Below are 24,387 nucleotides of genomic sequence, written 5' to 3'. Positions count from 1 at the left end.
CTTAAAAATATCATGCAAGACCACCTAGAATATATGGTTCACCAAAATTCCATAAAAGTAACTGTCCACTCAGTTGTGGATTCTACAGGCAGTTACACAAATAAAATATCAAGATTCCTATCTAACCTTCCCCCCCCATCTGGCTACTCAATCTCTTCGATAAAAAAATTCCATAGAATTTCATACAAGGATAAACTACGTTAAACTAGTAGATACAGACATGTTAGTAAGCTTTGACATTGTCTCTCTCTTCACTAACATCTCTCACAAAGAAACAATAGAAGTGTTAACCAAAAATTTCCACTGGAAATAGTGGAATTATTCAAATTTGTAATCACATAGGGGTTACTTCATATGGAAATATAAAATATATAAACAACAGGAAGGAACTTTTCTTTGCAGTTTGGAGTCACACAGAACCTGAACTCTACTCATTTCTAGAAAAAAATCAACACCCTGCATCCTCGTATCAAGTTCACACTAGAAGAGGAATCATCAAAAGGTATTTCCTTTCTTGATGGAAAGACAAACTCTCACCAATGATGATATGTGCCGTATAGCAAATACCATGTTCATGTAACTTGTCTTACTATGGATAAACAGGAAGATCTATAAATAAACATATCTCTGAACATCTAGACCACATCCGCCTTATCAAACCTCACAAATCTGATCCATTTCCAGTTCTGTCTACGAAAACCAACTTTTTCAGGTCATTATATCCATGATACATCAGCTGACCATCCATCTCAAAAATATGGCATCATAAAATCTTTAGTATCCAGAGCACACAAGATTTGTTGTTCTGAAAAATCCCTAAGAAACAGCCTTACTAAATGGATATAATCCAACAACAACCCAAAAAATAATTAACTCTCCCACAAATCAACCCCAAACAAGAAGCCCACAGGACTCATATATCATACATTAAAGGCAATCTCTAATTGTGTGGCATTTGAGATTGCCACACAATTAGAGATTTAGAGATTGTGTGGCAAAAATTATGAAAACATATCAACTCGTTGCTACCTACAAACCCATCAACCAAATTTACAACTTGCTGCCTTCTCCAAAAGACAAACTCTCACCAATGATGATACGTGCTGTATACCAAATATCATGTTCATGTGACTTGTCTTACTATGGATAAACAGGAAGATCTATAAATAAACATATCTCTGAACATCAAGACCACATCTGCCTTATCAAACCTCACAAATCTGGCCTTGCACAACATGGAATTGAAAATGCTACCTACAGAATCCAATGGCAAAATGCCAATCTAAGTTACTACATAGATCCATACATAAACAAACGTTTATATAAAAAAGGTGCTGAAGTATTAGACCTAATCTTAATCGAAATTACTGTCTCACTATTCCAAAAGTTTGGCAAATTGTTATTCTTAATTGTATTCAATAATTTATCTACTATATTTTAATTTAAGTAATTTTAATTTCAGCCCAGTAGTTTTTAATCCATGAATGTGCGACATGCACACTACTTTTTTTTTTAATTCAATTCTTATTGTTGTTTGTTAGTTGTACTGATGATGTGTTTGATACATAAGATGTATTTATTGTAAGATAAATTGATAAATAAGATATATTTACATAATAAAAAGTTATTTAATGTGGCATATGTGTTATTCTATAGTTATGGATACCCTCACAGGTTTCACTATATAAAAAAATATATATATACATTAAAAAATCAGAATGGAATTCAAATAGTTGGATGGATTTATGATTTAAAGAAATTGATAGCTGTTCAGAGGTACTGTAACACCTTGATTGAAAGCCAATATCTATAACATAACAGATTTGCAGCTCTTACATTCCAAGTAACTGAAAGTTACTAAAAATACTAATAAAAGGTTAATAAAGTTAACTTACCTATAGCTGTTGCATTCAAAACAAAACCAGGAGCATTATCATAGGTCTGAGAAGTAGCATTTTCTATGTGATTACATGAAAATGACATAAATTGCACATCAAGATCTTTTTCTATCAGGAGGTCAGGAGGAAGTGGTGTTTGGTATCCAAAATATGTGTAATTTGTTCTGGTACCATTTTCAGTTCTAAATATGTGAAGACAGTGTCCTTCAGCAAAATCTAATTCTTCAAATGTTAAATGAACAAATTTAACTGGTTCAGGAGACAAAATATTCCACTTGCAGTTTGCTGAAAGAGGATAGAAGTCTGGGAAGTTGGGTGAAACCAACTGGTACTTTTGTGATTGGTTCAAAGTAATGTTTCCTCCACAATCTAAAGATAAAATAAAGAAGGAAAAAAAAAGACTTAATGCATATAAATGCATATGATATTCATAATTATTATTTTGGTAATCAATTGTAGACTTTGAGGGATAACCAATTAAATGCGAATTCGGTAATTTTCAATTATTCAGATTTCAAATTAACTAATACATTTATCCAATTCATGATGAAGACTGCCTCTTTCCTCCCATCCCTATATACTGCATATTTTTTATAGGCTAAGAGATCAGCAATGGATCAAGATAGATAAAATCCATATTGCTAGGCCAATATCAGGTGAAGTTGATTGTTAACTTAATAACTTCTCCATTAGAGAAGAATTAGTTGATAAACAGTTCAATGACAGACTATCTCATTTATTTGCAATAAAATTATAGGATTGCTTCCATGTTTAAGATAATACCAGCTGAGTGTAGATAGGATAGGGAATGAATGTTAGTTCTGGAGCATACCTTAAGTCCAATTAGAGGAATACCTCTAATATTGTAGTATTTAGGATTTCTCTGTCTTTTTGATGACAGACTACAGAAGGTATGATGCTTTGTTAGATATTCATTTTCTGTATAGAGCCTCCATAACTCAGTTGGTATAGATGAAGCTCTTTGATTGGAAAGACCTGGCTTGATTCTCGTCTGTGACGTGAGGAACATTCATCTGGTTTCTTTCGACGAAAGGTAAGTTAGCAGGTTTCATACAGAGGTAAGGGTTTTTTTTCGTCCCCTTGTTAGAGATTCATTTCATTCATTCATTCTCTGACTCATTCTATTATTAAATTGTTTGACATATACTTAATTCCTGGAAACTCAGGTTTTTCCATCCCACCAGAACAGGCAAACCAGCCCGTGAACACACACAGAGGTTACAGTCAAGAATATTTAATACAATCCCTCCAGCCATAGGTCTAATTCGTCGGTTATGCCAGTCTCCAGCATGGATTAAAGTGGTGGGGGGGAGGAGATTCAGATAGTGCTGTACCTCCATGTAAAAGGGGATCATGGCCATCATATCATCATACGAAATAAATAAAATACATTTTCTGTATGGTGAGAGGTGATCTGTCTTAGCCATCTATGCAAGAGCTGAAGAATGATGATGGAGACTAAAGAACAAATAAACAGAAGTGGCATCCCAAGAAGGGATGCCACTTCTGTTCATTTGTTCTGTTTATCCCAAGAGCCTTAGGAAGGGAATGGAAGGCATGACTATTATTTGTAGAAAATTCAAGCTTTCTGAGTTTGGCTCTTCCAAGTCAGATTTCAATATGTTGGGTTTTTGCATTTGCTGTGAATTTAGGAGAGAATGAAAATGAATTTGCTGCAAGTTACCTCCACTGTGCCTGCTCTCCCCCCCCCCACCAGATGTTTTAGCACACCTACTGTTAAAACCATACATCTGATAGTGAGCAGAAATTTTAAATGGAGTAAGGAATCAAGAACTCAACTCTATAGCAGAACAGTCAAGAATCAGTTTCTTTCATCAATTTAATTTACTGATTTGGTTGTTTGTGGAACCTTCTCATGAGTAACAGATGCTTCATTCCCAAGTCAGACAATTTGGTTTTAGCAACACAAACTGACAATGCCAACATCATATATCAATGAGCAGGTTATAAACTTATCCAAGTGAAGTGTCAATTATGAACAAACAAAGTTCAACATATTAATCAGAGCTCATCAGTTTTCAATATTATCCCCCATGCAGTTATACATTCCTGCATAAAAAATCAATTTAAAATATCCATTAGCCTTAGCCAATGATGCCAATAAACTAACTTTAAAGTGCCCACTGCTAAAACTCCCTTCCCCCAGTTAATATTCTATACAGAGAACTCTTTTCAATTCCTATTAAATAAGAGTATTACCATAACCAAAGCAGATGGGGGGAGGAAGGAAGTAGGCATATTATTCGCATGAGCACCTACTGCCTAATTAGCAGAGATCCTATAAACAACCAAATCAATCTATTAAACTGCCGGATAAACTAATTCTTGATATTGTTCAACTGTTAATTTTATCATTTACTTTATCTCTGTACAGAGAGATTTACTCCAAGTGTTTAGTATTTACACAAGGGTTCAATTCCGCTTGGTGTAATGACAACTTTTTCTTTTAGAATCCAGAAAATCACCGCCTCAAGACCAAATAAAAAATATATACATAATATACATTAAAATAAAATTAGATAAATAACGGCAAAATTAACTGGGTCCAAGGCCTTCTGAAATAAATCCACACTTTAAAGATTTTCTTATTCAAAAATATTAAAATCATTCCTTCTCTGACTCATTCTATTATTGGATTGTTTGAAATATACTCAATCATGCCTACTAGATTAAACACCTTGTTTTCACAAGAAAATGTTTAGAGTCAGTTTAATTGTTAGGCCCTTTCCAAAAATATAAAATTTTCTTCTTTTCCATGGGATCCTTTATCTCCCTTATGTAGTATACAATAATATTTCTCCTGTCTCGCTGAAGTATAAATATACTTAACTCTTGAGGTTCTATTTGATGCACAATTTACTAATTTTTGTACTAGAAAAAGAAGTTTCTTCTACTATTTCATAAACAACATATCTAAGTTGAGCTCTTCATGTTAAGCCACTTTACAGTTTCAAATCTCATCAATTGCCTTTTTCAATGTAATCTGGTGTCCTTAAGACAGAAAATGAAACTTTCCATTCAGCATTTCCTCAAACATTCAATTAGAACGTCCATTGTGATATCTTATTTTATTTACTAAACACCTGACAGTCTCAATTTCTCCAGTTTATGATTCCTTTTCAGAATCTATTAATATTCTCCAGACTCATGTAAAACTTAAAAACTTCCTAAGAACAAAATTCTCTGGTTGCTGTTCTCAAATTTCCATTAGCTCTCTACTTGTTTTTCTCATTACTCTAATACTGAATGCTCTCTCTGTCAGCTGTCAATCATCCATCAAACTCCTCTGTGAGCATGTGCACTCCATGTAAATTGCAAGCGAAAAGTGACGTATGATGGTTGAGGCATTGTCTCATTAGTGCAAATGGAATGTCTTCACAAAACAGAACAAATATCTCAACAGTTGTTGGAAGTTTTTCCATTTGGTTATACTATAAATTAAAGATGTTAAGCAATTATATTCTTGGTTTCATCCTTTATCCAAGTGTAAGCAAACAAAGTTTACAGCTGAAATATTTTCAGGACTAGGGCAATTCATATATAAAAGCTAATGACTTCACATCATTTGCCTTAGTATCCCATAATGCAAAGCACATATCCTTATGGACATGTATAATGCTATGCATTATGGGTTCTGCTTCTGATTTCTGCATTACTTCAACCTTGGTATCACCTCTGGGTCTGACTCCCACTGATGAGACCTCAATAAAGGTTCAAACCAGTCTGGGTAGTTGACCCTTCCCATCAGAACACCCTCAGAATTTGTAATTTTTCCATAACCTAATTTATATCATTTGTTGTAGCTCCAGACAAACATACTTGAGTATTATTCTTGTGATTGAACCATGAAATATTTTATACCTCTCTTACCATACAACTGCCATCAATTTTAATACCAGTATTTTTTTTCAGAACTTACAATCAAGCAAGGGATTCTGATTATTACATTCTTCCTTTCTATTAGATTTGTCTACCAAATGCAAACTATTTTCATCCAAATTATCATAATTACTATCCAACCCAGAGTATTTGCACTCATTACTTGAATATATTTATCGCCTACCAAATCACCTACTGAATTCGGCAATGCTCTAGATCAGTAGTTCTCAAACTTTTTCAGCCTGTGGCATATTTTGCAATGCAAATTTCTGTTGCTGTACACCTGTTCCATTGTGTTCCTGCACCACAACAACCATAACCAATCATGTTAACCCAAACAGCCTACAGTACTTGAAGTCAATCATTGTTGTATTACTGGTGGCATTTTGGTTTAGCATTTGCAGCAAAATAAACCAATGTTACATAAATATTAGGCTGGTAAAAATTTTTATACCAATACAATTGTATAAATAGGCAAAGTGCACAGTAATTTGGATGAAAAAATATATATTTTTAATCAAAATTTAGTGGCATTATTTAAATTAAGGGGATATTAAATCCCACATTGTTTTAAAACCGAATAAGAAACACAAAGATCGGAATCAAAGAGTTTCATGCCGAATATAGTAACTATAAACGTATTGGCGACTACTAGCATAAGCTAAAGCACGTAGTACATGAACTACGTGCTTTTAGTGGCATGCTTCTGGCTCTCTCATGGCACATTGGTGCCACAGCATACCACTTGAGAAACACTGCTCTACATGACTCAGTTTCTCTTACTGCATACAACTTTTTTTTCAGTTACAGAACTCCTCCATTGAAGTAATTCCATTAACTAATTGAGAGTTTGGATAACCTTCAGCTACTTTCCCACAAAGTTTACATTTATTACACTTTATTATTTTATTTACTGATTACTGTCTGCAGTGTTTTAATTTGACTGTTTCTGAGTGATTTTAGAAATCAGAATATTACCTTCATCGCTTTCTTCATGTGGTCAGCATATCTCTGCATGTGACAGTCAGAGTCAAACCTCAAATTTTCAATATGTATCCTCAGGGAGTGTACAGTATATTATTGATAGTACTATATGAAAAGCTTATACCTATCACCAATTTTCCTCAAGATTAGTCTGTTATCAGTTACCCCAATATTGTCAGATTGTTCAGTCTAAGTCACTTTTGCCTACATCAGTCCATTCTTGATACTTCATTTTTCTTAAGGTATTTTTCAATGCCATCCTTAGATTAATTTTGCTTATATGTTCCTGAATGATAACAATGTCAAATTCTTTCCTGATCCTCATATTTAATATGATTCTGATCTTGATGCCATCTATTCACTCTTCTAATTTTCTCAGAACTTGCATACTAGTGATCTCCAGTCTTTGGTCAAGACCTGTTCACTGGGTAAAGTATATGTATTTGAAGATAATGACACCAATACTATTCTAATGGAATAGCTTAGTCACTTCTTGATTTGCTATTATGCAAAGCTGAAGTCTTGTGATCAGACTCTAGCCAAAATAATGATTCACCTCATTACTGGTCATTCTGTTCACCTGCTTAGTGAACAGAATGTCCAGTAATACTCATTCCTAATAGTTCAAGTTCCACTGAGAGAGATTCATTCTCAAATACCTTTAACGCAAAAGATGAAGATTCTATGCAAGTCACCTCTTCTAATAGAATTGAGAGAAAAATGGTTGATAATAATCTGCATTATTTTGGAGTTGTCCAGTACAGCTCATATCTGTTCCCTGAACAGATATGAACTCATGTACGAAGGCATTTAACACTATATGACAGAGATGATGAGCAGAAGTGTGATGAATATAATTATCCGAGAAGGATAATTTGAAATAGACTGATGTTGATAACATCTAATTCTCTTTTTATAAGGAAGGATATAGCCCAATCTGATTAATTTCCTGCAGCAGCTCATATCACCTGTCCCTTGTCCAAACTACTTCAGAAGAAATTTTTGCAACCAAAGAAACTGTTATTTCCAATGGTTACAACTCCAAAACAATTGTTTTTCTCCAACATCCCTTAGAAGAGATCACTCATACAGAATCTGCATCCTTATATTAAAGGTATTTTCAGAATGCATGTCTCTTAACCTTAACGAAGTTCATAATATCTCTACCACATTCCAGTCTATTAATTCCATCATCTCTGTGATACCATCTCCAAAAGATAAAATTTGATCTCTACTACTACCTAATTCAATCCCATGAAATTGCAAGTTATTCTATTTCAGGTAAACAGGCCAATCTGTTTCTAAATGCATCTCTAAACATCATACATGCCATGCAATTATATTCTGTTTAATCCTTTAGCCAAGTGCATGGAAACAAATTTCACATGAAGTATCTTCATGACTGCTGAAAGTTTTTTTTTTTTTTTTTTCACTTGGTGATAATATAAATTAAAGATGCCAAGAAATTATATTATTGGTTTAATCCTTTATCCAAGTGTAAGCAAACAAAGTTTGCAAACTTTGTTGATAATGCAGAAATTATATTTGTATTTTGGCAACTTGTATATGGAAAATGACTTCTGCATTATTTCAACTTGGTATCACTTCTGGGTTTGGCTCCCACTGATGAGACCTTAATAAAAGTCAAAACCAGTCTGGGTAGTGACCCTTCCCATAATGCATAGCAGTATACATGTCCGTAAGGATATGTGCTTTGCATTATGGGATACTAAGCCAAGTGATGTGAAGTCATTAATCTTTATATACGAGTTGCCCAGTCGTGAAGTTACTCCATGTGCAAACTTTGTTTACACTTGGATAAAAGAGTAAACTAAGAATATAATTTCTTGGCATCTTTAATTTATATCTTCCTGACTACACTACTTATACATAGAAGCTGATGACTTCACATCAATTGCTAAAGCATGCAGCAATGCAAAGCACACTTCCCTTCAGCCATGTATCATGCTAAGCATTAGGTTAGATTCACTACCCATGTTTTTTTATATGTCTGCAGACAAGTAAAGATTCCATTCTCCATGCACTCATCACTGTTGCTTTGTTTAGTAATTTCCCACTGTAATATACTATGCAGAAGACAGTTCGCCATGTATGAGACCATGTATACCGTGTACCGAAATAATTGTACTATAATTAACCTTGGGCAATTAAATATTTAACTGTGCTTAACATGTAACTCTATTTAAATGACTACCACACAGTCATCACTTCAACAAATTTGGGGAAGTTATTTAAAGCAACATGTCTGAGAAATGACTAGAGGGGATGGTGTTAGATCCTGAATGAAGGAATCTTGCAAAGAAATCATTCATTCAGGGTCTAACATACTAAACTACACAGACAAAGGGAAATACCTGCACGAGCTGAAATTAAAGTGATACTTCTTCACATATGTGTAAAATTGCATTTTGTTTTATGTATCATTTACTTTAATCTATCGTAATAATCATACCAAGAATGAATTAAAGAATGTCTTAAAAGAGGAATTTGTTAATATTATTTAAGCCTCACTTTAGCTGTATAGAATGACTGTGAGTCACCAGGTAATATTAAGTAACAATTCATAGAAGGTATATAACTACACATGTCCAGCATAACGCCGGAAGCAGGAGCTTACGTGAAGGTATGTCAACGCGAATTCCGTGAATACAAGAGTACAACAGCAAAGGCGAGAGCAAGAGATGAAACCAAGGGGAGAAAAGATATAGGTGTGTGCAAAGGGGACTCCGAAAAAGGGGGCGCTCAAACGAAGAATATAAGGGAATGAAAGCTGCATCGGCTCTCTCGTCTTATCGTTTTCCTGGTTCTGGGTTCAGAAGTTAGCTGGTGGTTCGAGTAAGGGGGATGAAGTGTCAGTGCTACGATGTCAGACGGCGAGCTTTCTTGAGAATGGGATAGGATTCCACGTAGAGCTGAAGGTGAAATTTCCAGTCCTAGCAAAATCGAGCACTCGCTGAAAAGTCCCACTGAGAGGAATAGAGATGTTTCCTAGATAGACGCAAAGAATCGAGTCCGTGTTCAGCAGTAATTATGAAGATAGCGTCGCCCCTATGGTGGTGTAAGGACAGCCAATAGATAAGAGGTAACCAGACGTAGACGTGGTGTTGAAAGACGTCGGAAAAAGTTCGGTAAAGTAGAATTACTCTATTTTGTGTTTAGAATTCCTTAGAAGAGAGAAAATTATTTATGAATGTAAATTATAAACATTATTCTAAAGGACGTAGTTAGGCCTCCTTTTAAGAACAAGAAGAATTGTTTGGAAGAGATCTTTTGTATTGTATGTGATTGATTTAGCATAACGAGACTGGGATTGTACATTTATAGTAACTGAATAATAGTAGAATGTTTGTTATATAATCTTATGAATTGCCTTGCAGAAAGGACCTTTGGTTTAACACCATACCATTTGCTACCTATCCCAATTATCAGTTACTGTTTTTTACATGCTTATAACCTTTGATTTAAACTTCAAGTGTGTTGATCTTTTAACTTGAGCTTCCTTATTCAGTAATGAGATGAATTGAATGCATGAAATTCTTTAGTGTATTTTGCTTTGATATTCCAATAAACATGATTTATTTACCTAAACCTGAGTCATGCCTGATTAAGATTCCAAATTACCACTTATAAAAATAGAACCTCTTTTGGGGAAGGAATTAGAAAGTGTATATAATCATAGATTTAGGTCATGACTGCAGTCTAAATCTATACAGCCGTATTAAAGTTAAACATTGTGTAAGAGCGCTTCAGAATCTAGTATCGTCTCCCTTAATAAGGATCTTTTCTGCTATAGGATACTGGCTGGCACAGCATAATATAAATTTGCCAGTACCCGAAGAGGAAACAATCCTAGATGCAAGTATATTAGGGATATCTGAAGAAGTAGAATAGCGATTGAAAGATAGAAAGGAAAGATATAAATAAGAAAAACAACGACAGAACAATAGGATCTTGTGACAGTAATCATTTGACCTTGAAGTGGGAGTTAAGCTTGCAGAGGAAGGGGGGGGGACTAATTAGAAAGTAACAAGGGTTTAATTTCAAAAAAGCAAACTTTGCTGGAATTAAAAAGTATAACTGTAGACACTGCTTAATGGAAGAGACAATAATGCAAAATGGTAGTATTTTACCATATATATTACTAATAAGTATTTTACTGAGAGATATCTTGCCTAATTTAATACTTAAATTTCTCTCTAGGAGAGAATGTCATAATAAACCAGCGATAGTTGGATGAATAATCAAGTTTTTAAAGAAATACAGTATAAGAAAAAAACGTGGGAAAATGATAAAATAAGTATTAAGTATGATAAATATAAGCAACAATTAGCAATAAATAAATAAGCTGTTAAAGATTGCAAAGGAAAACTGAATTACAATTGGCTAGGAATGCTAAGATTAATCCAAAAAATCCTTTATATATAAAAAAGGAGTAATATATATGTGACATACAAAAAATTCTTAATTTTGAATGAAGTTTTGACTTCTTAATTCAAATTTAATAAGTATTTTACAAATGTATATGTGAATACTTATCAGTTAAAAAACAAATTACGGCTCAAAGTACAAAATTTACCATGTGGCCTAATATACAGAAGAAAGACATATTTAATATCTTAAATCACTCTCTCAAACCTGAGGTTCTCCATTTTGTTTTCAAATTTTCCTCAAATACTAGTGATTTTCAAAAAAATTGTTTTACCTATCATTAAATTAAATTTATTTCTAAATGAAGTGAAAAGGAAAGTTTGTTGAAAAGAACAGAGTTCTAATCAGAATCAGAGCTCTCTGATTCCTAACTGAGAATATAGCTAGCCATTTGGAAACTAATGATATCTTCCAAATCATGAAATTTAGTAACCCCCCCCCCCCACACACACACACCAATACTCCAGAACAAAATAGCTCAAATATGTACAAGTACAAATAAAAAAAATAAAAAAAAAATTGGTCATCAAGGCAACTTCATGAGCATAAATACCTGGGAAAGTACATGCAAGCACATTGGAAAGAAAGCTTTTTTTTTTTTTAGATGCAGAAAAAAATAATGCAAGTTCATAATTGCAAAAGCAGATTTCCTGAAATTGTTTTCATGAATGTAAAATCCAACGAAATATTAAACATGCATATATCTGCAGTATACAAAATATTAATGATATATTAAAAACATTAAGCCAAAAAATTAAAGCGTTTACTTACTTGGTAATGTGTCAAAACTAGCAAACAAAACAGTTTCAGATGATTGTTTGCAATGTCCTCTTGTCACATTAACATAAACACCTGTTGCAGCAGGAATATATATTTCTGGTAGGTATGTCATATTTGGAAACACAGTGACTACTATGCTTAAGACACTGTTCAATTCATGAACATCTATTCTGTCACCTTCTTGGAGGGCCAAATGAGACAAATCAAGTACAATAACTGCAAAGAAATAAGTTAACTGATAAAAATATTGATTTTTCAGAAGTTTCAAACAATTTCTTTATGATCAAAAAAAAAAAGCAATGAATTGATAAAAAAAATCTATATACCAAAACCTCAAATGCACAAGCACTTCCAATCGTACTGAAATGTATGTTCACAACCTTGATATCAGTTGGATTCACAAAAATTGTTTGACTGATGTAGCACATATAAAAATAAGTTAGAAATAATGTAAGTCAGGTGGTAAATTAACAGTGTCGACTATTCAAAGGAGTATAGTTCATTAAGGCTAATGAACCATATGATGGTTTAGTAATAAACATCTTCATTCTTCCCTCAATGTTGATACTGTTGAAGAGGACAAAGAAAACCTTTTACACACACACTAACATTTTACGCACACGTTCTAACTCACAAATAATTTTGATTTTTTTCATGAATGACATACATTCTTTTAGTCAACATATTTCCAAGAGAAAGATTCATTTTTAACTCATTTTACTGACAATGTTTGTGTATGAGGGGTGTTTGAAAAGTTTGGTAAATTTCTAGTAGACTGCGAAACAATTCGTTCATTCATACCAGTGTTGGCACGTATCATCTTTTTCATGACCCTTGGTAAAATTTTAGCCACGTGCGAGGCATAGTTCTCATTTAGCAAACATTTAAAATGACTGTTCACATTTTTCATAAAAATGGAGAAAAAAAGAGTTTCGTGCAGTGATAAAACTTTTGTTATGTCCCAGTTTTCTTATATTAAGCTTTATTTTCTTATACTTTACTTTATCATTAAGCCTTTTGGTATCTCTTACTCTCAGACCTCAGTTGCCGACAAATTTGTATAGATTTAAGACTGCGCCAGCCGGTAACTAAATTCTGATACACTATCTAAAATAGTTAAGGAAAATTGTAGGGATCAAGATATATGCAGTCGTGGTCCCTATTCACATATCACTATTGGTTTCCCCTTTAAATGCAATGGTACGAAATTTTCCAAACGGTAATTCAAATCTGCAGAAGATATGACAAACTCAATTGATTATTTAAAAGAAAACACATTTATTATTTCACAAAGACAAGTATACATGTTATTTGAATTCTTAAACCTCAAAAGAGTAAAGAGAGTCTGGGTTCCCGTTACTAAATTTAACACATTTAAACTTCTGCACTATGATCTCTTACTGGGCATAAATTCCTCACTTCTGTACATATATATATCCTCAGACTCTCACAATTAAGCTACCTGATAATATCATACATGAAACATTATATATAAACACTAGACAACTCAGTAAATCTGACATATAATTCTCTGGGACAATAGTACTTATTTCTACTTAATTCCCTCCCCCAAAATATCTGTTAACATTTAACTACTTCCTGAACATATAACATTACTTTTCTTAAAACACTTAAACAGTTCGGAGCTCGGCCTCCTATCCGGCTGGAGCCTAACGTGTTCCCTTCTTAACAATAGACACAAGTGTCAAAAATTGTAGACTGTTCTCATGGCACAACACGTAAATGGCGTGTGTTCTTAACTTCTGTTTCTTTGCTCTATGGATACTTTAATCCTACATTAATATAAGAAAATCTTCGCTTATCATTCTTGCCTTGACTGAGTATTCTGATCTTTCACTATACCTCCTCTGATGGCGGGCTTTGTTCCTTTGTTTTACACGAACCGAAAGCACTCATGCACTGATCTGTACGCTGACGTGAATTTTCATCAGCAGCTCTTTCTCAAAAAAAATGCGTTTGAACACATTGTAGTTGCAGCTTTGACCGATGTAACATGCATAGCAAGGGGAGATCCTTGCTACACGTGGCGGCAAGCACTACATAGCTCTCCTACGGGAAACTTGGTGCCAACGAACCTCGGAGGCGAGACACAAGTGACCAGGGGTAAGAGACGAGAGAAAAGACAAAAGAGGGCGATTCGAACTCCCGCCGAAGCTTTTATACTCTGAAGCAGCTCCCTCACTTGGCGGTGTCGTTACGCATATGGCGGCAGCCGACTGGACGCCATGGCTACGAACTGTCTTTACAAGCTTTAATACTTGTACTTAGCTTATACATATTTACTTGTTAATATTACATGACTTTCTACTTTAATTCATTCACAATTACTATCTTAATAAACTTAGCTATCTTAACAATGTTTGGAATTCACACATCTGGATGTTTACATTTTCTTAGGACAATATACGGTACACTTCCCATCCAGGGCACAAGCATGTCCTTATCCCTTGCTTTTGAGGTAACTTAATGTTGGGTGGGAAAAAGGATGACTCATCGCTTTTTCCAAAGCAACACTTTTATTTGAAGAAGTGGACGACCATGCAGATCAAAGCTGAGTTAGATGCAGTTCATGGGGATTCTGCACCAGCATTAAAGACTATTTATTTTTGGATAAATGAGTTTAAATGCGGTTGTAAGTCCACAAAAGATGAAGCATGCTCTGGATGCCTGACTGAGGTCACTACAAAGGAAATGATTGACAAAATCCATGGCATCGTTATGGAAGACCGCCAAGTGAAAGTACATGAGATCGCTGAGATTGTAGGCATCTCAACTGAATAGGTGAACATGCAGGTGTATAATATTCTACATGAAAAATTGCACATGAAAAAGCTGTGTGCATGATAGGTGCCACAATATGCATGCGAAAATGCATGCGAAAAGACATTTCAAGGAATGTTTGGCAATGTTTAATCTCAATTCGCAGAATTTTTTGCATCAATTCATGACTATAAACGAAACTTGGATCCGCCACTACACACCTGAGTCCAAGCAGCAGTTAAAAACAGAGGACAATGCCTGGTGAAAGAGCACCGAAAAAAGCAAAGACTGTTTTGTCATCTGGGAAGGTGATGGCCACTGTTTTTTGGGATTCCCAAGGAATTATCATGATAGACTATTTTGAAAAAGGTAAAACAATAACAGGAGTCTATTATGTGGCATTGTTGGACCATTTAAAAGAGGAATTGAAGAAAAAACGGCCGAGATTGGTACAAAAAAGTGCACTCTTTCATCAAGACCATGCACCTTCCCACACATCGGCCAGTGGAATGGCAAAATTGCACGAATTGAGGTTCAAATTGGTTCCACATCAACCATATTCACCGGACTTGGCCCAGTGTGACTTCTAGTTCCCAAACTTAAAAATTTCCTTACAATATCCTCCATTTTACTATCTTGCTTATGCCAAATTTAAGATTTTTAAATCTATATTTTAGTAAATCTGATTATGAACCTGCTGAGAGTACACATATCATGAATTTAACTTTCTGACAAAGGATGGCTATGATATTAAATTTTTGTGCTCTAGGTTTCATTCTGCTTCTATTACTCTCTCATGAGAATCAGAGAGCAGACAGAAACAGCTGTCAGACCAGTGAAACATAAGTTATGCACTAATAAACATGCATACACATGGATTTCTGGGCAGATCTTTGTGTCTTAAGTATTACAAACAAAGGCAATATCAATGATGAAAGTTATATCCTCATAAGATCTGATAAATTTTCAGAACTAAGTTTCTTTCTATATTTCGACACAATCCATAATATTGTGGAATATCTGATGACTTTCATTCAAATACACCACATTTTATATATTTCTATACATTAGGTAACTTTTATTAAGTAATCTTAAAGAAACATGGAAACAAATTGGGATAATTAAATGTATGTTTCTTGCTCCTTCCACTCTGTTTACCATAATGTAATAGATTTCAATACTGTCACAGGATTTAATTTAGCATTATAATATACTTGTCATTGCCTCAAGAAATAATACAAAAATTATGTAATTCATTTTACAAACTTAATAAAATTTCATAATGTTAGTCTGTGTTATAAGTATCGCTAACTATGGCGGCATTTGTAATAGTGACAAAGACAACTCATACAGTAGACAATTTTCAAGTTCAAGAACTGCACATTTTGGATGGTAGATATGAAGCAACTATTATTTTACTTTAATAAAGAGAAACTGAATAATAAAACTGTCTTTCTTACCTGGAAGTTTATTTTGCATGCTGTTTCCTCCTACCATATAAGGAGTGTGCATGCACTGACAACTGAAGCATTAGCACAGCTGTTATTCATGTTAGATAAATTTTTAATGGAGCTTGTAGCATAATAATGTTTATTAGATGCTCATATTCACATATAGTAATTTTATTATTGTAAATATTTCAACCAGAAACTAACTGGTCATCATCATCAGTGCATCTGCATAATCACAAGGTGAAGCTACAAAAAAAAATGTTAACTCTATTTATAGAGCTGAGTCAAGTGCTGGATGCCACATAATGAGTGGTTACAATAAAAATAAGATTACAATTAAGAATCAAATTTAAAATTAATTTGATGATGAAATAGCACAGTGTTACATTAAATTAAATTAAAAAAAATAAATAAATAAAAAAATTAAAATGAGGAGGGAGGGGCTTTTGCTTACTATTTATGATGAGATCGATTCAAATTTGGGCAGTGTACATGTGCTTCAGCAATCTCTTTAAATAACCGCTCAAACCTAAACCTGCACCACTGTAAAAAGCCAGTACTGGACAATAGGATATTGTGGTCAGTGTCCACTCCATGGTGAGCAAGGCCAGATTTTTCAGGTTTATTATTGTTAACATATGACTGGTGTTCTTGTAGTCATTTTTCAACAGAAAATCCTGTTTGGCCAAAGTATGAGAAGAAACCAAGAGGAGATTTTGTTTATAGGGAAACTCAGAGATGCCCATGATATATGGGATAGAGACTTGCCATACAGTTTCAGGGTTTTTTTGCCTTGGGCTTGTAAGAGTCCAAGATGTATTTAAACTTGCTTGAGGTGAAACCATTCTTTAGTAAAACGCATTGGATGATGCTCAGTTCTTGTTGGAGAGCTTGGGAATTGGAGCAGATAACATGTGCTTTGTTTAGCAAAAATTTGAAGATGCCTATTCCTCAGCTCTCCAACAAGAATTAAGCATCATCCAATGCATTTTACTACAGAATAGTTACACTTCAAGGAAATTTAAATGCATCTTGGACTCGTAAAAGCACATTGCCAAAACCCTGAACCTATATGGTGAGTGCCTATCCCATATATTGCAGGCATCAGAGAGGATTGCTAAGATTCTGAAAAGATATAATTTAGTTCCTACTTTTTTTTTTACCTATCACCAAAATCTCCCCTTAGTTACCATCCATGAAAGATTCCCCCACCCTAGTGTTTACCAAGTTCAGTGCCTCCTGTCTTACCTTCAATGAACAGGATGTTATGTTGAAAAACAACTATAAGAACACCAATCTTATATTAACAACAACAAACCTGAAAAATTTGGCCTTGGTCAGCATGGAGTGACACTGATCACAATATCTTATGGTCCAATACTCACCTTTTACAATGATGCAAATTTAGGTTTGAGTTGTTACTTAAAAAGATTGCTGAAGCACTTCTACACTACCAAAATTCAAATCAGAATGACTGTCATATATATGCATGCTCATTTAATTCTTTAGGTCTGCACTTGATGGTGATCTCTTGATTTTTAATGATTCTTAGCTTATTTTGCTTACATTTAACCCTAGCTAAGGACTGTGAGCAAAGAACAGTTTATTGGTGGCAGTGGTGATGTCAAAAGCAGGCACAAATCCATATCTACTTACACTGTGCCAATTATACTAAAGCATTAATATAGAACAGTTTACTGATGGTGGTGGTGGTGGTGATGATGTCAAGAGCAGGCAAAGTCCATATCCACTTACACTATCATTTATACTAAAGCATTTCACTTAATTCACAATTAATATTCAAGTTTCTAGCAGTGCATATTGTTTAGAGATATGGAAGAGGTATAATTAGCGGGTCAAAGGTGTACTGATGAATTATTACTATGTGACCTCTGTTGGTCTGGCAACACAGTTAATCTGATAGGACTCTGGAACCAATGGTAGAAAATTCTTCCAAATGGTAGTCTTTATTTTAAGTATACAGAAAACCTATTCACATGAGCAGATATATTTCACAAAATTCCCCAGTAATATAGTGTAATTAAAACTAATAGCCACCAATCATCGTTCCACCTATGAGAGATGTCTCAATATTACTAATAGGTGACCGTAGCCATATAACTACCATACCTTATCTAATGGACACAATTCCAACAGAATTAGCAAAATAGTTATTAATCTTTTCCTGCAATCCTTGACCTTTTCTATATACAGGTTAGACTAATGCAATCACAATTCCCCTTGGCTGGGTATGTAACAGCTAGAATTTTAAGAGAATGCAATTTACACTGCCTTCAAAAACCACACTTGAAACTGGCAATTCTCATCTGTTCACCTAAAGACTAACTCCATTTACAATTATGACTACTATAGATAATCAGGTCTGGCAGATCATACCAGACCTGATTATCCTATCCTGATATTATCCAGAACTGATTGAAATCACCTGCAGAATCCAAAGGGGGAACCACTAGACTCATACTTCATCACAGCAAAGTTTAAATGTGATTTTTTTTTTTAATCTGAAGCAGTCCTTAAAAGCCAAACCAATTTAAATATGATTGTATTAAACTTCTCAAAATATGGGAACAGTAATCCTTAGGCATTTCAAGTTACAATCCAAGCTGTCTACTACAATTCACGGAGGGCATCCTTTCTGGCTAAGCCTACAGTCCACTAAGTTTCACTCTGAGTCGTTTGCCTGTTTGTTACAATTAATATTGTACCCCTGGGGATGTCTCTGTGAAAGATGAAGTATTGGAAACAGACTATTTACTTCATTTATTGTGCTGCCCGTTGTCATTGCATTAAATGTCCAACATCAGTATCTAAAATGCTGGTCTTCATAACGATCATCAAGGCAAGGATAGCCTAGTCACTATCAGTGACATCAAAACAGTCTTGCCATCTTTCTCATAAAAAGATCTCAAATTCACTTTCTCTAACCTTAAATATACACAAATAACCAAACAGACCTTCCGTCTTTGATTGAAATTTACTTTTAGTCTTTTCAATAACTATCGAAGACTCAAAACTAGGCATCCTAGTTTTTGAGGATGCATCACAAAACCTTAAAAATTCTTGATACAGTCCAAAGGAAGGCCATTCAGCTAACAGATAATCCCCTTGTTCATTGACTAGCTTCAACTGCTGCCTCACAGATGAGCTGTTTCAGCTCTATACCTTTATCTGCAGTGCCCCAATGAACTAGCATCCATCATTCCTCTAGTTATCATTAGGTCTGTTAAATCACAAGCGGTAATGGCCCAATATTTTAGTTTAAATGCAAGGAACTTCCATTCCTCTTGTATTCAATTTGCCTCGGTTCTCTGGAAGAGTCTTCCAACACAAGTGTTCTCAGCAACTACAACCTTTGGCTTTTCAAAAAATATCAATAGATTTCTTCTTCCTCAATCCCACACAGGACACTAATATGTTACAGGTTATGTCACCTTGTGTGAGACAGAAAAAAAGTGTGGAAGTGTGAGACTGGCTAGATCACCCTTCAGTTGAAAAGCCATTATAAAAGTTCAGTTCCTAGATGGGATGCAAAATCAGGTCTATTCAGAACCAGATGACAAATATCTGCAATGCCCTCACATTGCACTATAAGGAGGTGAAACAAACCACACTGCTAGCATGCAAAAACAGTTTACGGTTAATCTGAGCTGTAAATATTTTGCAATAAATGCATGCTTACAAACCAAGCCTGAAAGCATAACATATCAGATAGTTCTGGGTTTTGAACCTGCTTCATGGTTTTTTCCATATATCAGATAATAAAACTAGAAAGAAAACTGAATAACTGGGTGTACAGATAAGTGTTCAAAAGTTTTATTTCAATTAACTTGCTATACATGAAAAGGTGTTTATGCAATCACTTTTTTAAAAAATTTACAAGAAATAATTATTTACCTTCATCAGGATCCACATTTTCAGGAGAGATAATCCATTTACAAGTACTATTGCAGTTGCCAGTAACCGAGTATGAATCACTTGATCTAGTACTCAGATGATAACATCCTATGTAATGCACAACAGAAAATGTATTCAGTCTGACGGTCAAAGCAATAAAAATAAAGATTTCATTATTAACAACTAAGTTAGCATTTTAAATACTGAATTTAGATTTTTAGAGAAACTTAAGACTTGAAATTAATATGTAAAATTAAATTCAATTTTTCAAAATGATGAATCCATTCTTCATTATAAATGCAAGAATGAGAATAATGTCTGATCTAGTTTCTGGCAAGGAACAATATTAGTAGCCATTACACCTAGAATTCTAACCAGAATTCTAGGTGAAATGGCTACTAGTTGGTGCTTCTGCCAGAGGTTTTTAGTCAAATCCCAAATGACTTCAATTAACATTTAATCATTTTGAAAAACAATATCATTTTTTGCTTTAAGTGTCTTAAGCACCTAATAATACATAATCGGCAAATTTATGAATGACTACCATCATCATAAATTTTCAATTTATTTTTTGCCCGTTCTAGCCTACCTGTCCTATTAGGATTTATTAGTGCTTTGCAAGTTGGCAAATATATTCTAGAATACGCTGACAAAAAAGACTAACATAGAACGGTAATGACACACTACATGAGCAGAGCCCAAAATATTACATATGGATACAAAGAAAGTATTAACCTCCCAACCGGCTAGGACGTCTATAGATGTCCAGCAAAATCTGGATACGATGCATGCTATCTGTTGAAAGAACATGGATAAGAAGTGCAATTTGGCCAGCATGTCCATTAGAAGGTGTGATAATCCCTCATGCTGAAGAGAGCACTTAATCAGATTATCTCAGGCTCATAGCTGTGACTCAGTTACCCATAACAAGAAATGCAGTTCCTCGATCTATGCTGGGTAACTGAATTTTAGTTATATTGGATAAACTAAAAATATAGAAATTATTTTTATTTTCTCTTTTTATTGTACAATACAATTTTAATGCCTGGACAAAATAAAGATCCTTGCCTAATTTCTTCACTTAAATATTGCGTTACCTTCCAGAACCAATTTAATTTTTAATTTTTTTGCTAATTTTTTCTAATCACTTACTCCACAAAACATTTTCTTTGTTCTCGAAGAAATGAATTCACGATAATTATTTGAAATATTATTTAAAAATCCGGCTGCCGACGTTCGAGATTATGTTATATTTTAGTTCAAAATCATGATCCGAAGAATACTTCACAGATTTCCTGAAGGACCTGCTTGAGCGACTTTGCTTTATAGAGAATAATGAAATTCTTAAGTATAAAGAGCTAATAAGTTTCATTTCGGCAATGAAAACATTACTTAAATTAAGGGGATATTAAATCCCACATAGTTTTAAAACCGAATAAGAAACTCAAAGATTGGAATCAGAGAGTTTCTTGCTGAATATAGTAAAATATAAAGTATCGGCGATCACTTAGCGTGAGCTAATGTAAGTGACCCTACTACGTAGTACAATACCGGACGACTCGTTGCAAAGGTGGGGAAAGTTCAGATCGCTACTCTCAGGTATTTTCCATAATGTAAAAACACATTTCCTAGGAAATGTATGCTGTTATTACATTATGGAGGGAGGTCACTACCCAGACCGTGGAATAGGACCTAAGAATAGCAATCTGAACTTTCCCCCACCTTCTCACCGAGTCGTCCGGTATTGTACTACGTACTAGGGTCACTTGCATTAGCTCACACTAAGTGATCGCCAATACTTTTTTACTATATTCAGCAAGAAACTCTCTGATTCCAATCTTTGAGTTTCTTATTCGGTTTTAAAACTATGTGGGATTTAATATCCCCTTAATTTAAGTAATGTTTTCATTGCCGAAATGAAGCTTATTAGCTCTTTATACTTAAGTAACTTAATGGTTGCACCTGTCTGGAAACTCGTATCGCAGAGTATATAAGTTCTTTTCACTATACACTTTGGTATTAGGTCTAGCTAATCACTGATGAAGCGTCAAAAAAGGCTGAAACTGGTCTGGGTAGTGACCTCCCTCCATAATGTAATAACAGCATACATTTCCTAGGAAATGTGTTTTTACATTATGGAAAATACCTAAGAGTAGCGATCTGAACTTTCCCCACCTTTGCAATGAGTCGTCCGGTATTGTACTACGTACTAGGGTCACTTGCATTAGCTCACGCTAAGTGATCGCCGATACTTTATAGTTTACTATATTCAGCAAGAAACTCTCTGATTCCAATCTTTGAGTTTCTTATTCGGTTTTAAAACTATGTGGGATTTAATATCCCCTTAATTTAAGTAATGAAATTCTTTAATCATATCACTAAATTTTTTTCTTTATATTGGAATCTACTGTTTTTGCACTTTCACCTTCTTGGTTTCCCTGTATAATTGGTCATTACAAAATTAAATTAACGGTTACGATTTAAATTGATATATATATATTTTCTGCAAGTTCAGATATTATGCTCCAATTTTATAATAAGCAATACTTTTGCTTATATATATATATATATATATATTACAAAGTTTTGTATTAAAAATTTCCACTACAAAAGTTAATATTATTGTCATATTTCTTTTTCTCGTGTGGAATGAAAACGGTAAAATGCCACTCTTGTAATTGTATCAGATGTTATAATGGCAAAAATAATAAGAAAAAAAAAAATCATTTGTACTTTCTTTTCAAAACACAAAGAGAGAACATTGCAAATTCACCCAATGAAAAAGAAAATACTCCATATTTTTGTGTTATCTGATTTTTTTCTTGTAGTACAAAGAAGAAATCACTGTGCATAAGATGGTAGAATACAAGAGGGCAAAAATCTGGAGATTGATTACATTATAGCTGATAGAGAATTCATGCCAGAAAAATTATTTATGTAAGAGTTCTAACATCAGCAGATATAACGACATTTTCTTCTAGTTTAGATACATGGCATTACTGAAGTAGCTAAACCTTTGCTACTATTTACACTAAAATGAATGGCCATGTTCCCCAAGTGATTTACGATCATAACAGTTGTCTTGGGAATGATTTATAAAATAAATTCTCTGAAATATCTGCAAATTGAATAAGTCTTCAATATAACCTTCCTTCCCTCCTCAAAAAATAAGATTATGTGAAGTATATGCTCCTTTTCTTTAAAAATAATTCAAGTCCTCTTTTTCAAGATAATTATATGAAATAATTTATATTTTTTCGATAATAAAAATGAAATTGATCATTATAAATTAAGAACTTATTTCAGCATAAATACTGTATCAACCTGTAAAAGAAATGTGTGTATCTTTTTTCTATGTTAAGATGTCTACTAATCAACAATTGAAAACGAAACACGGCATTCTTGATATATCTTGCACTATAGCTTGAGGCACTTTAGTGTCCCTTCTAGCTAAGCGTTCTCAATTTTCTTCCTCAATAGCACTGAGAGTAATCTAAGCGCTTACCTTTCCCTCCAGCTAAGAGGATTGCTACAAGTATTTCTAAGACGTAGATTACTTCAGAAATAGCAACCAGAAGCATAAGTAGAAGTAAAAATATTTAGATTATTTTAAGAAAAAGAAACTAAAATAATACTACTGAACTTTTTTTGTGTGTGGTATGCATATAAACAATTTTATGTGGTGAAAATATAGCATAGTATTTCTAAAATTCAGCAGACAGTAGAACAGCTGGTTTTAGATTGCAAAGAAATAGTACAGAATTAAAAGCTTCAGGGTACAACAATATTATTGTCTTATTTCTTTTGTCAAAACGGTAAAATGAAGTAATAGATTTTGAATACTGTCTGGAAACGTTTTCGAACCTGTAGAAATTTAGAGAGTGGGAGAGTGGTTATGTAACTGAATTCCAGGAGAGGATAAGGATGGGGAGGGGGGGGGATGTAAGCATTAGCAAATCTTCAAAATGAGCATGAATTTTGAATTATTCTGTATATGATAGCCTTCATATTATATTTTCAACATATCTACGGTGGTTACGCACTGGATATTATAGAAACGTGCATCCTACAAAAAAAAAAAAAAAAAAAGAAAGAAAATGCGAAGAATCCCTGCTAAAACATCATTGGATATAAATTTTCGATACTAAAAAGATTCACAATCGGAAACCGAGTTATGATATATAACATCGTTTGTTGCTCATAAAACA

At 33.9% G+C, this 24,387-nt stretch overlaps 1 protein-coding gene across 2 annotated transcripts in view; it reads right to left on the bottom strand.

Moving 5' to 3' along the window:
• LOC150103949 (cubilin-like) overlaps window positions 1-24,387 on the bottom strand; it is a 283,125-nt gene that overhangs the window by 80,341 nt on the left and 178,397 nt on the right. For both annotated transcript variants that reach the window (XM_090397190.1, XM_090397189.1), the window contains exons 11-13: window positions 20,180-20,287; window positions 12,024-12,248; window positions 1,896-2,267 (exon numbers count right to left, since the gene is read on the bottom strand). In XM_090397190.1, the coding sequence (XP_090253316.1) occupies window positions 1,896-2,267; window positions 12,024-12,248; window positions 20,180-20,287 (705 nt within the window). The remainder of the gene's footprint in view (window positions 1-1,895; window positions 2,268-12,023; window positions 12,249-20,179; window positions 20,288-24,387) is intronic.

The sequence above is a fragment of the Typopeltis vanoorti genome, chromosome 8, assembly GCF_054136105.1.
Source record: "Typopeltis vanoorti isolate ZY-2024b chromosome 8, IOZ_Tvanoo_1.0, whole genome shotgun sequence".
In the NCBI taxonomy this organism is placed as follows: Eukaryota; Metazoa; Arthropoda; class Arachnida; order Uropygi; family Thelyphonidae; genus Typopeltis; species Typopeltis vanoorti.
The sequence above is the reverse complement of the archived record's forward strand: the minus strand, read 5'-3'. Positions and strand labels throughout refer to the sequence as shown.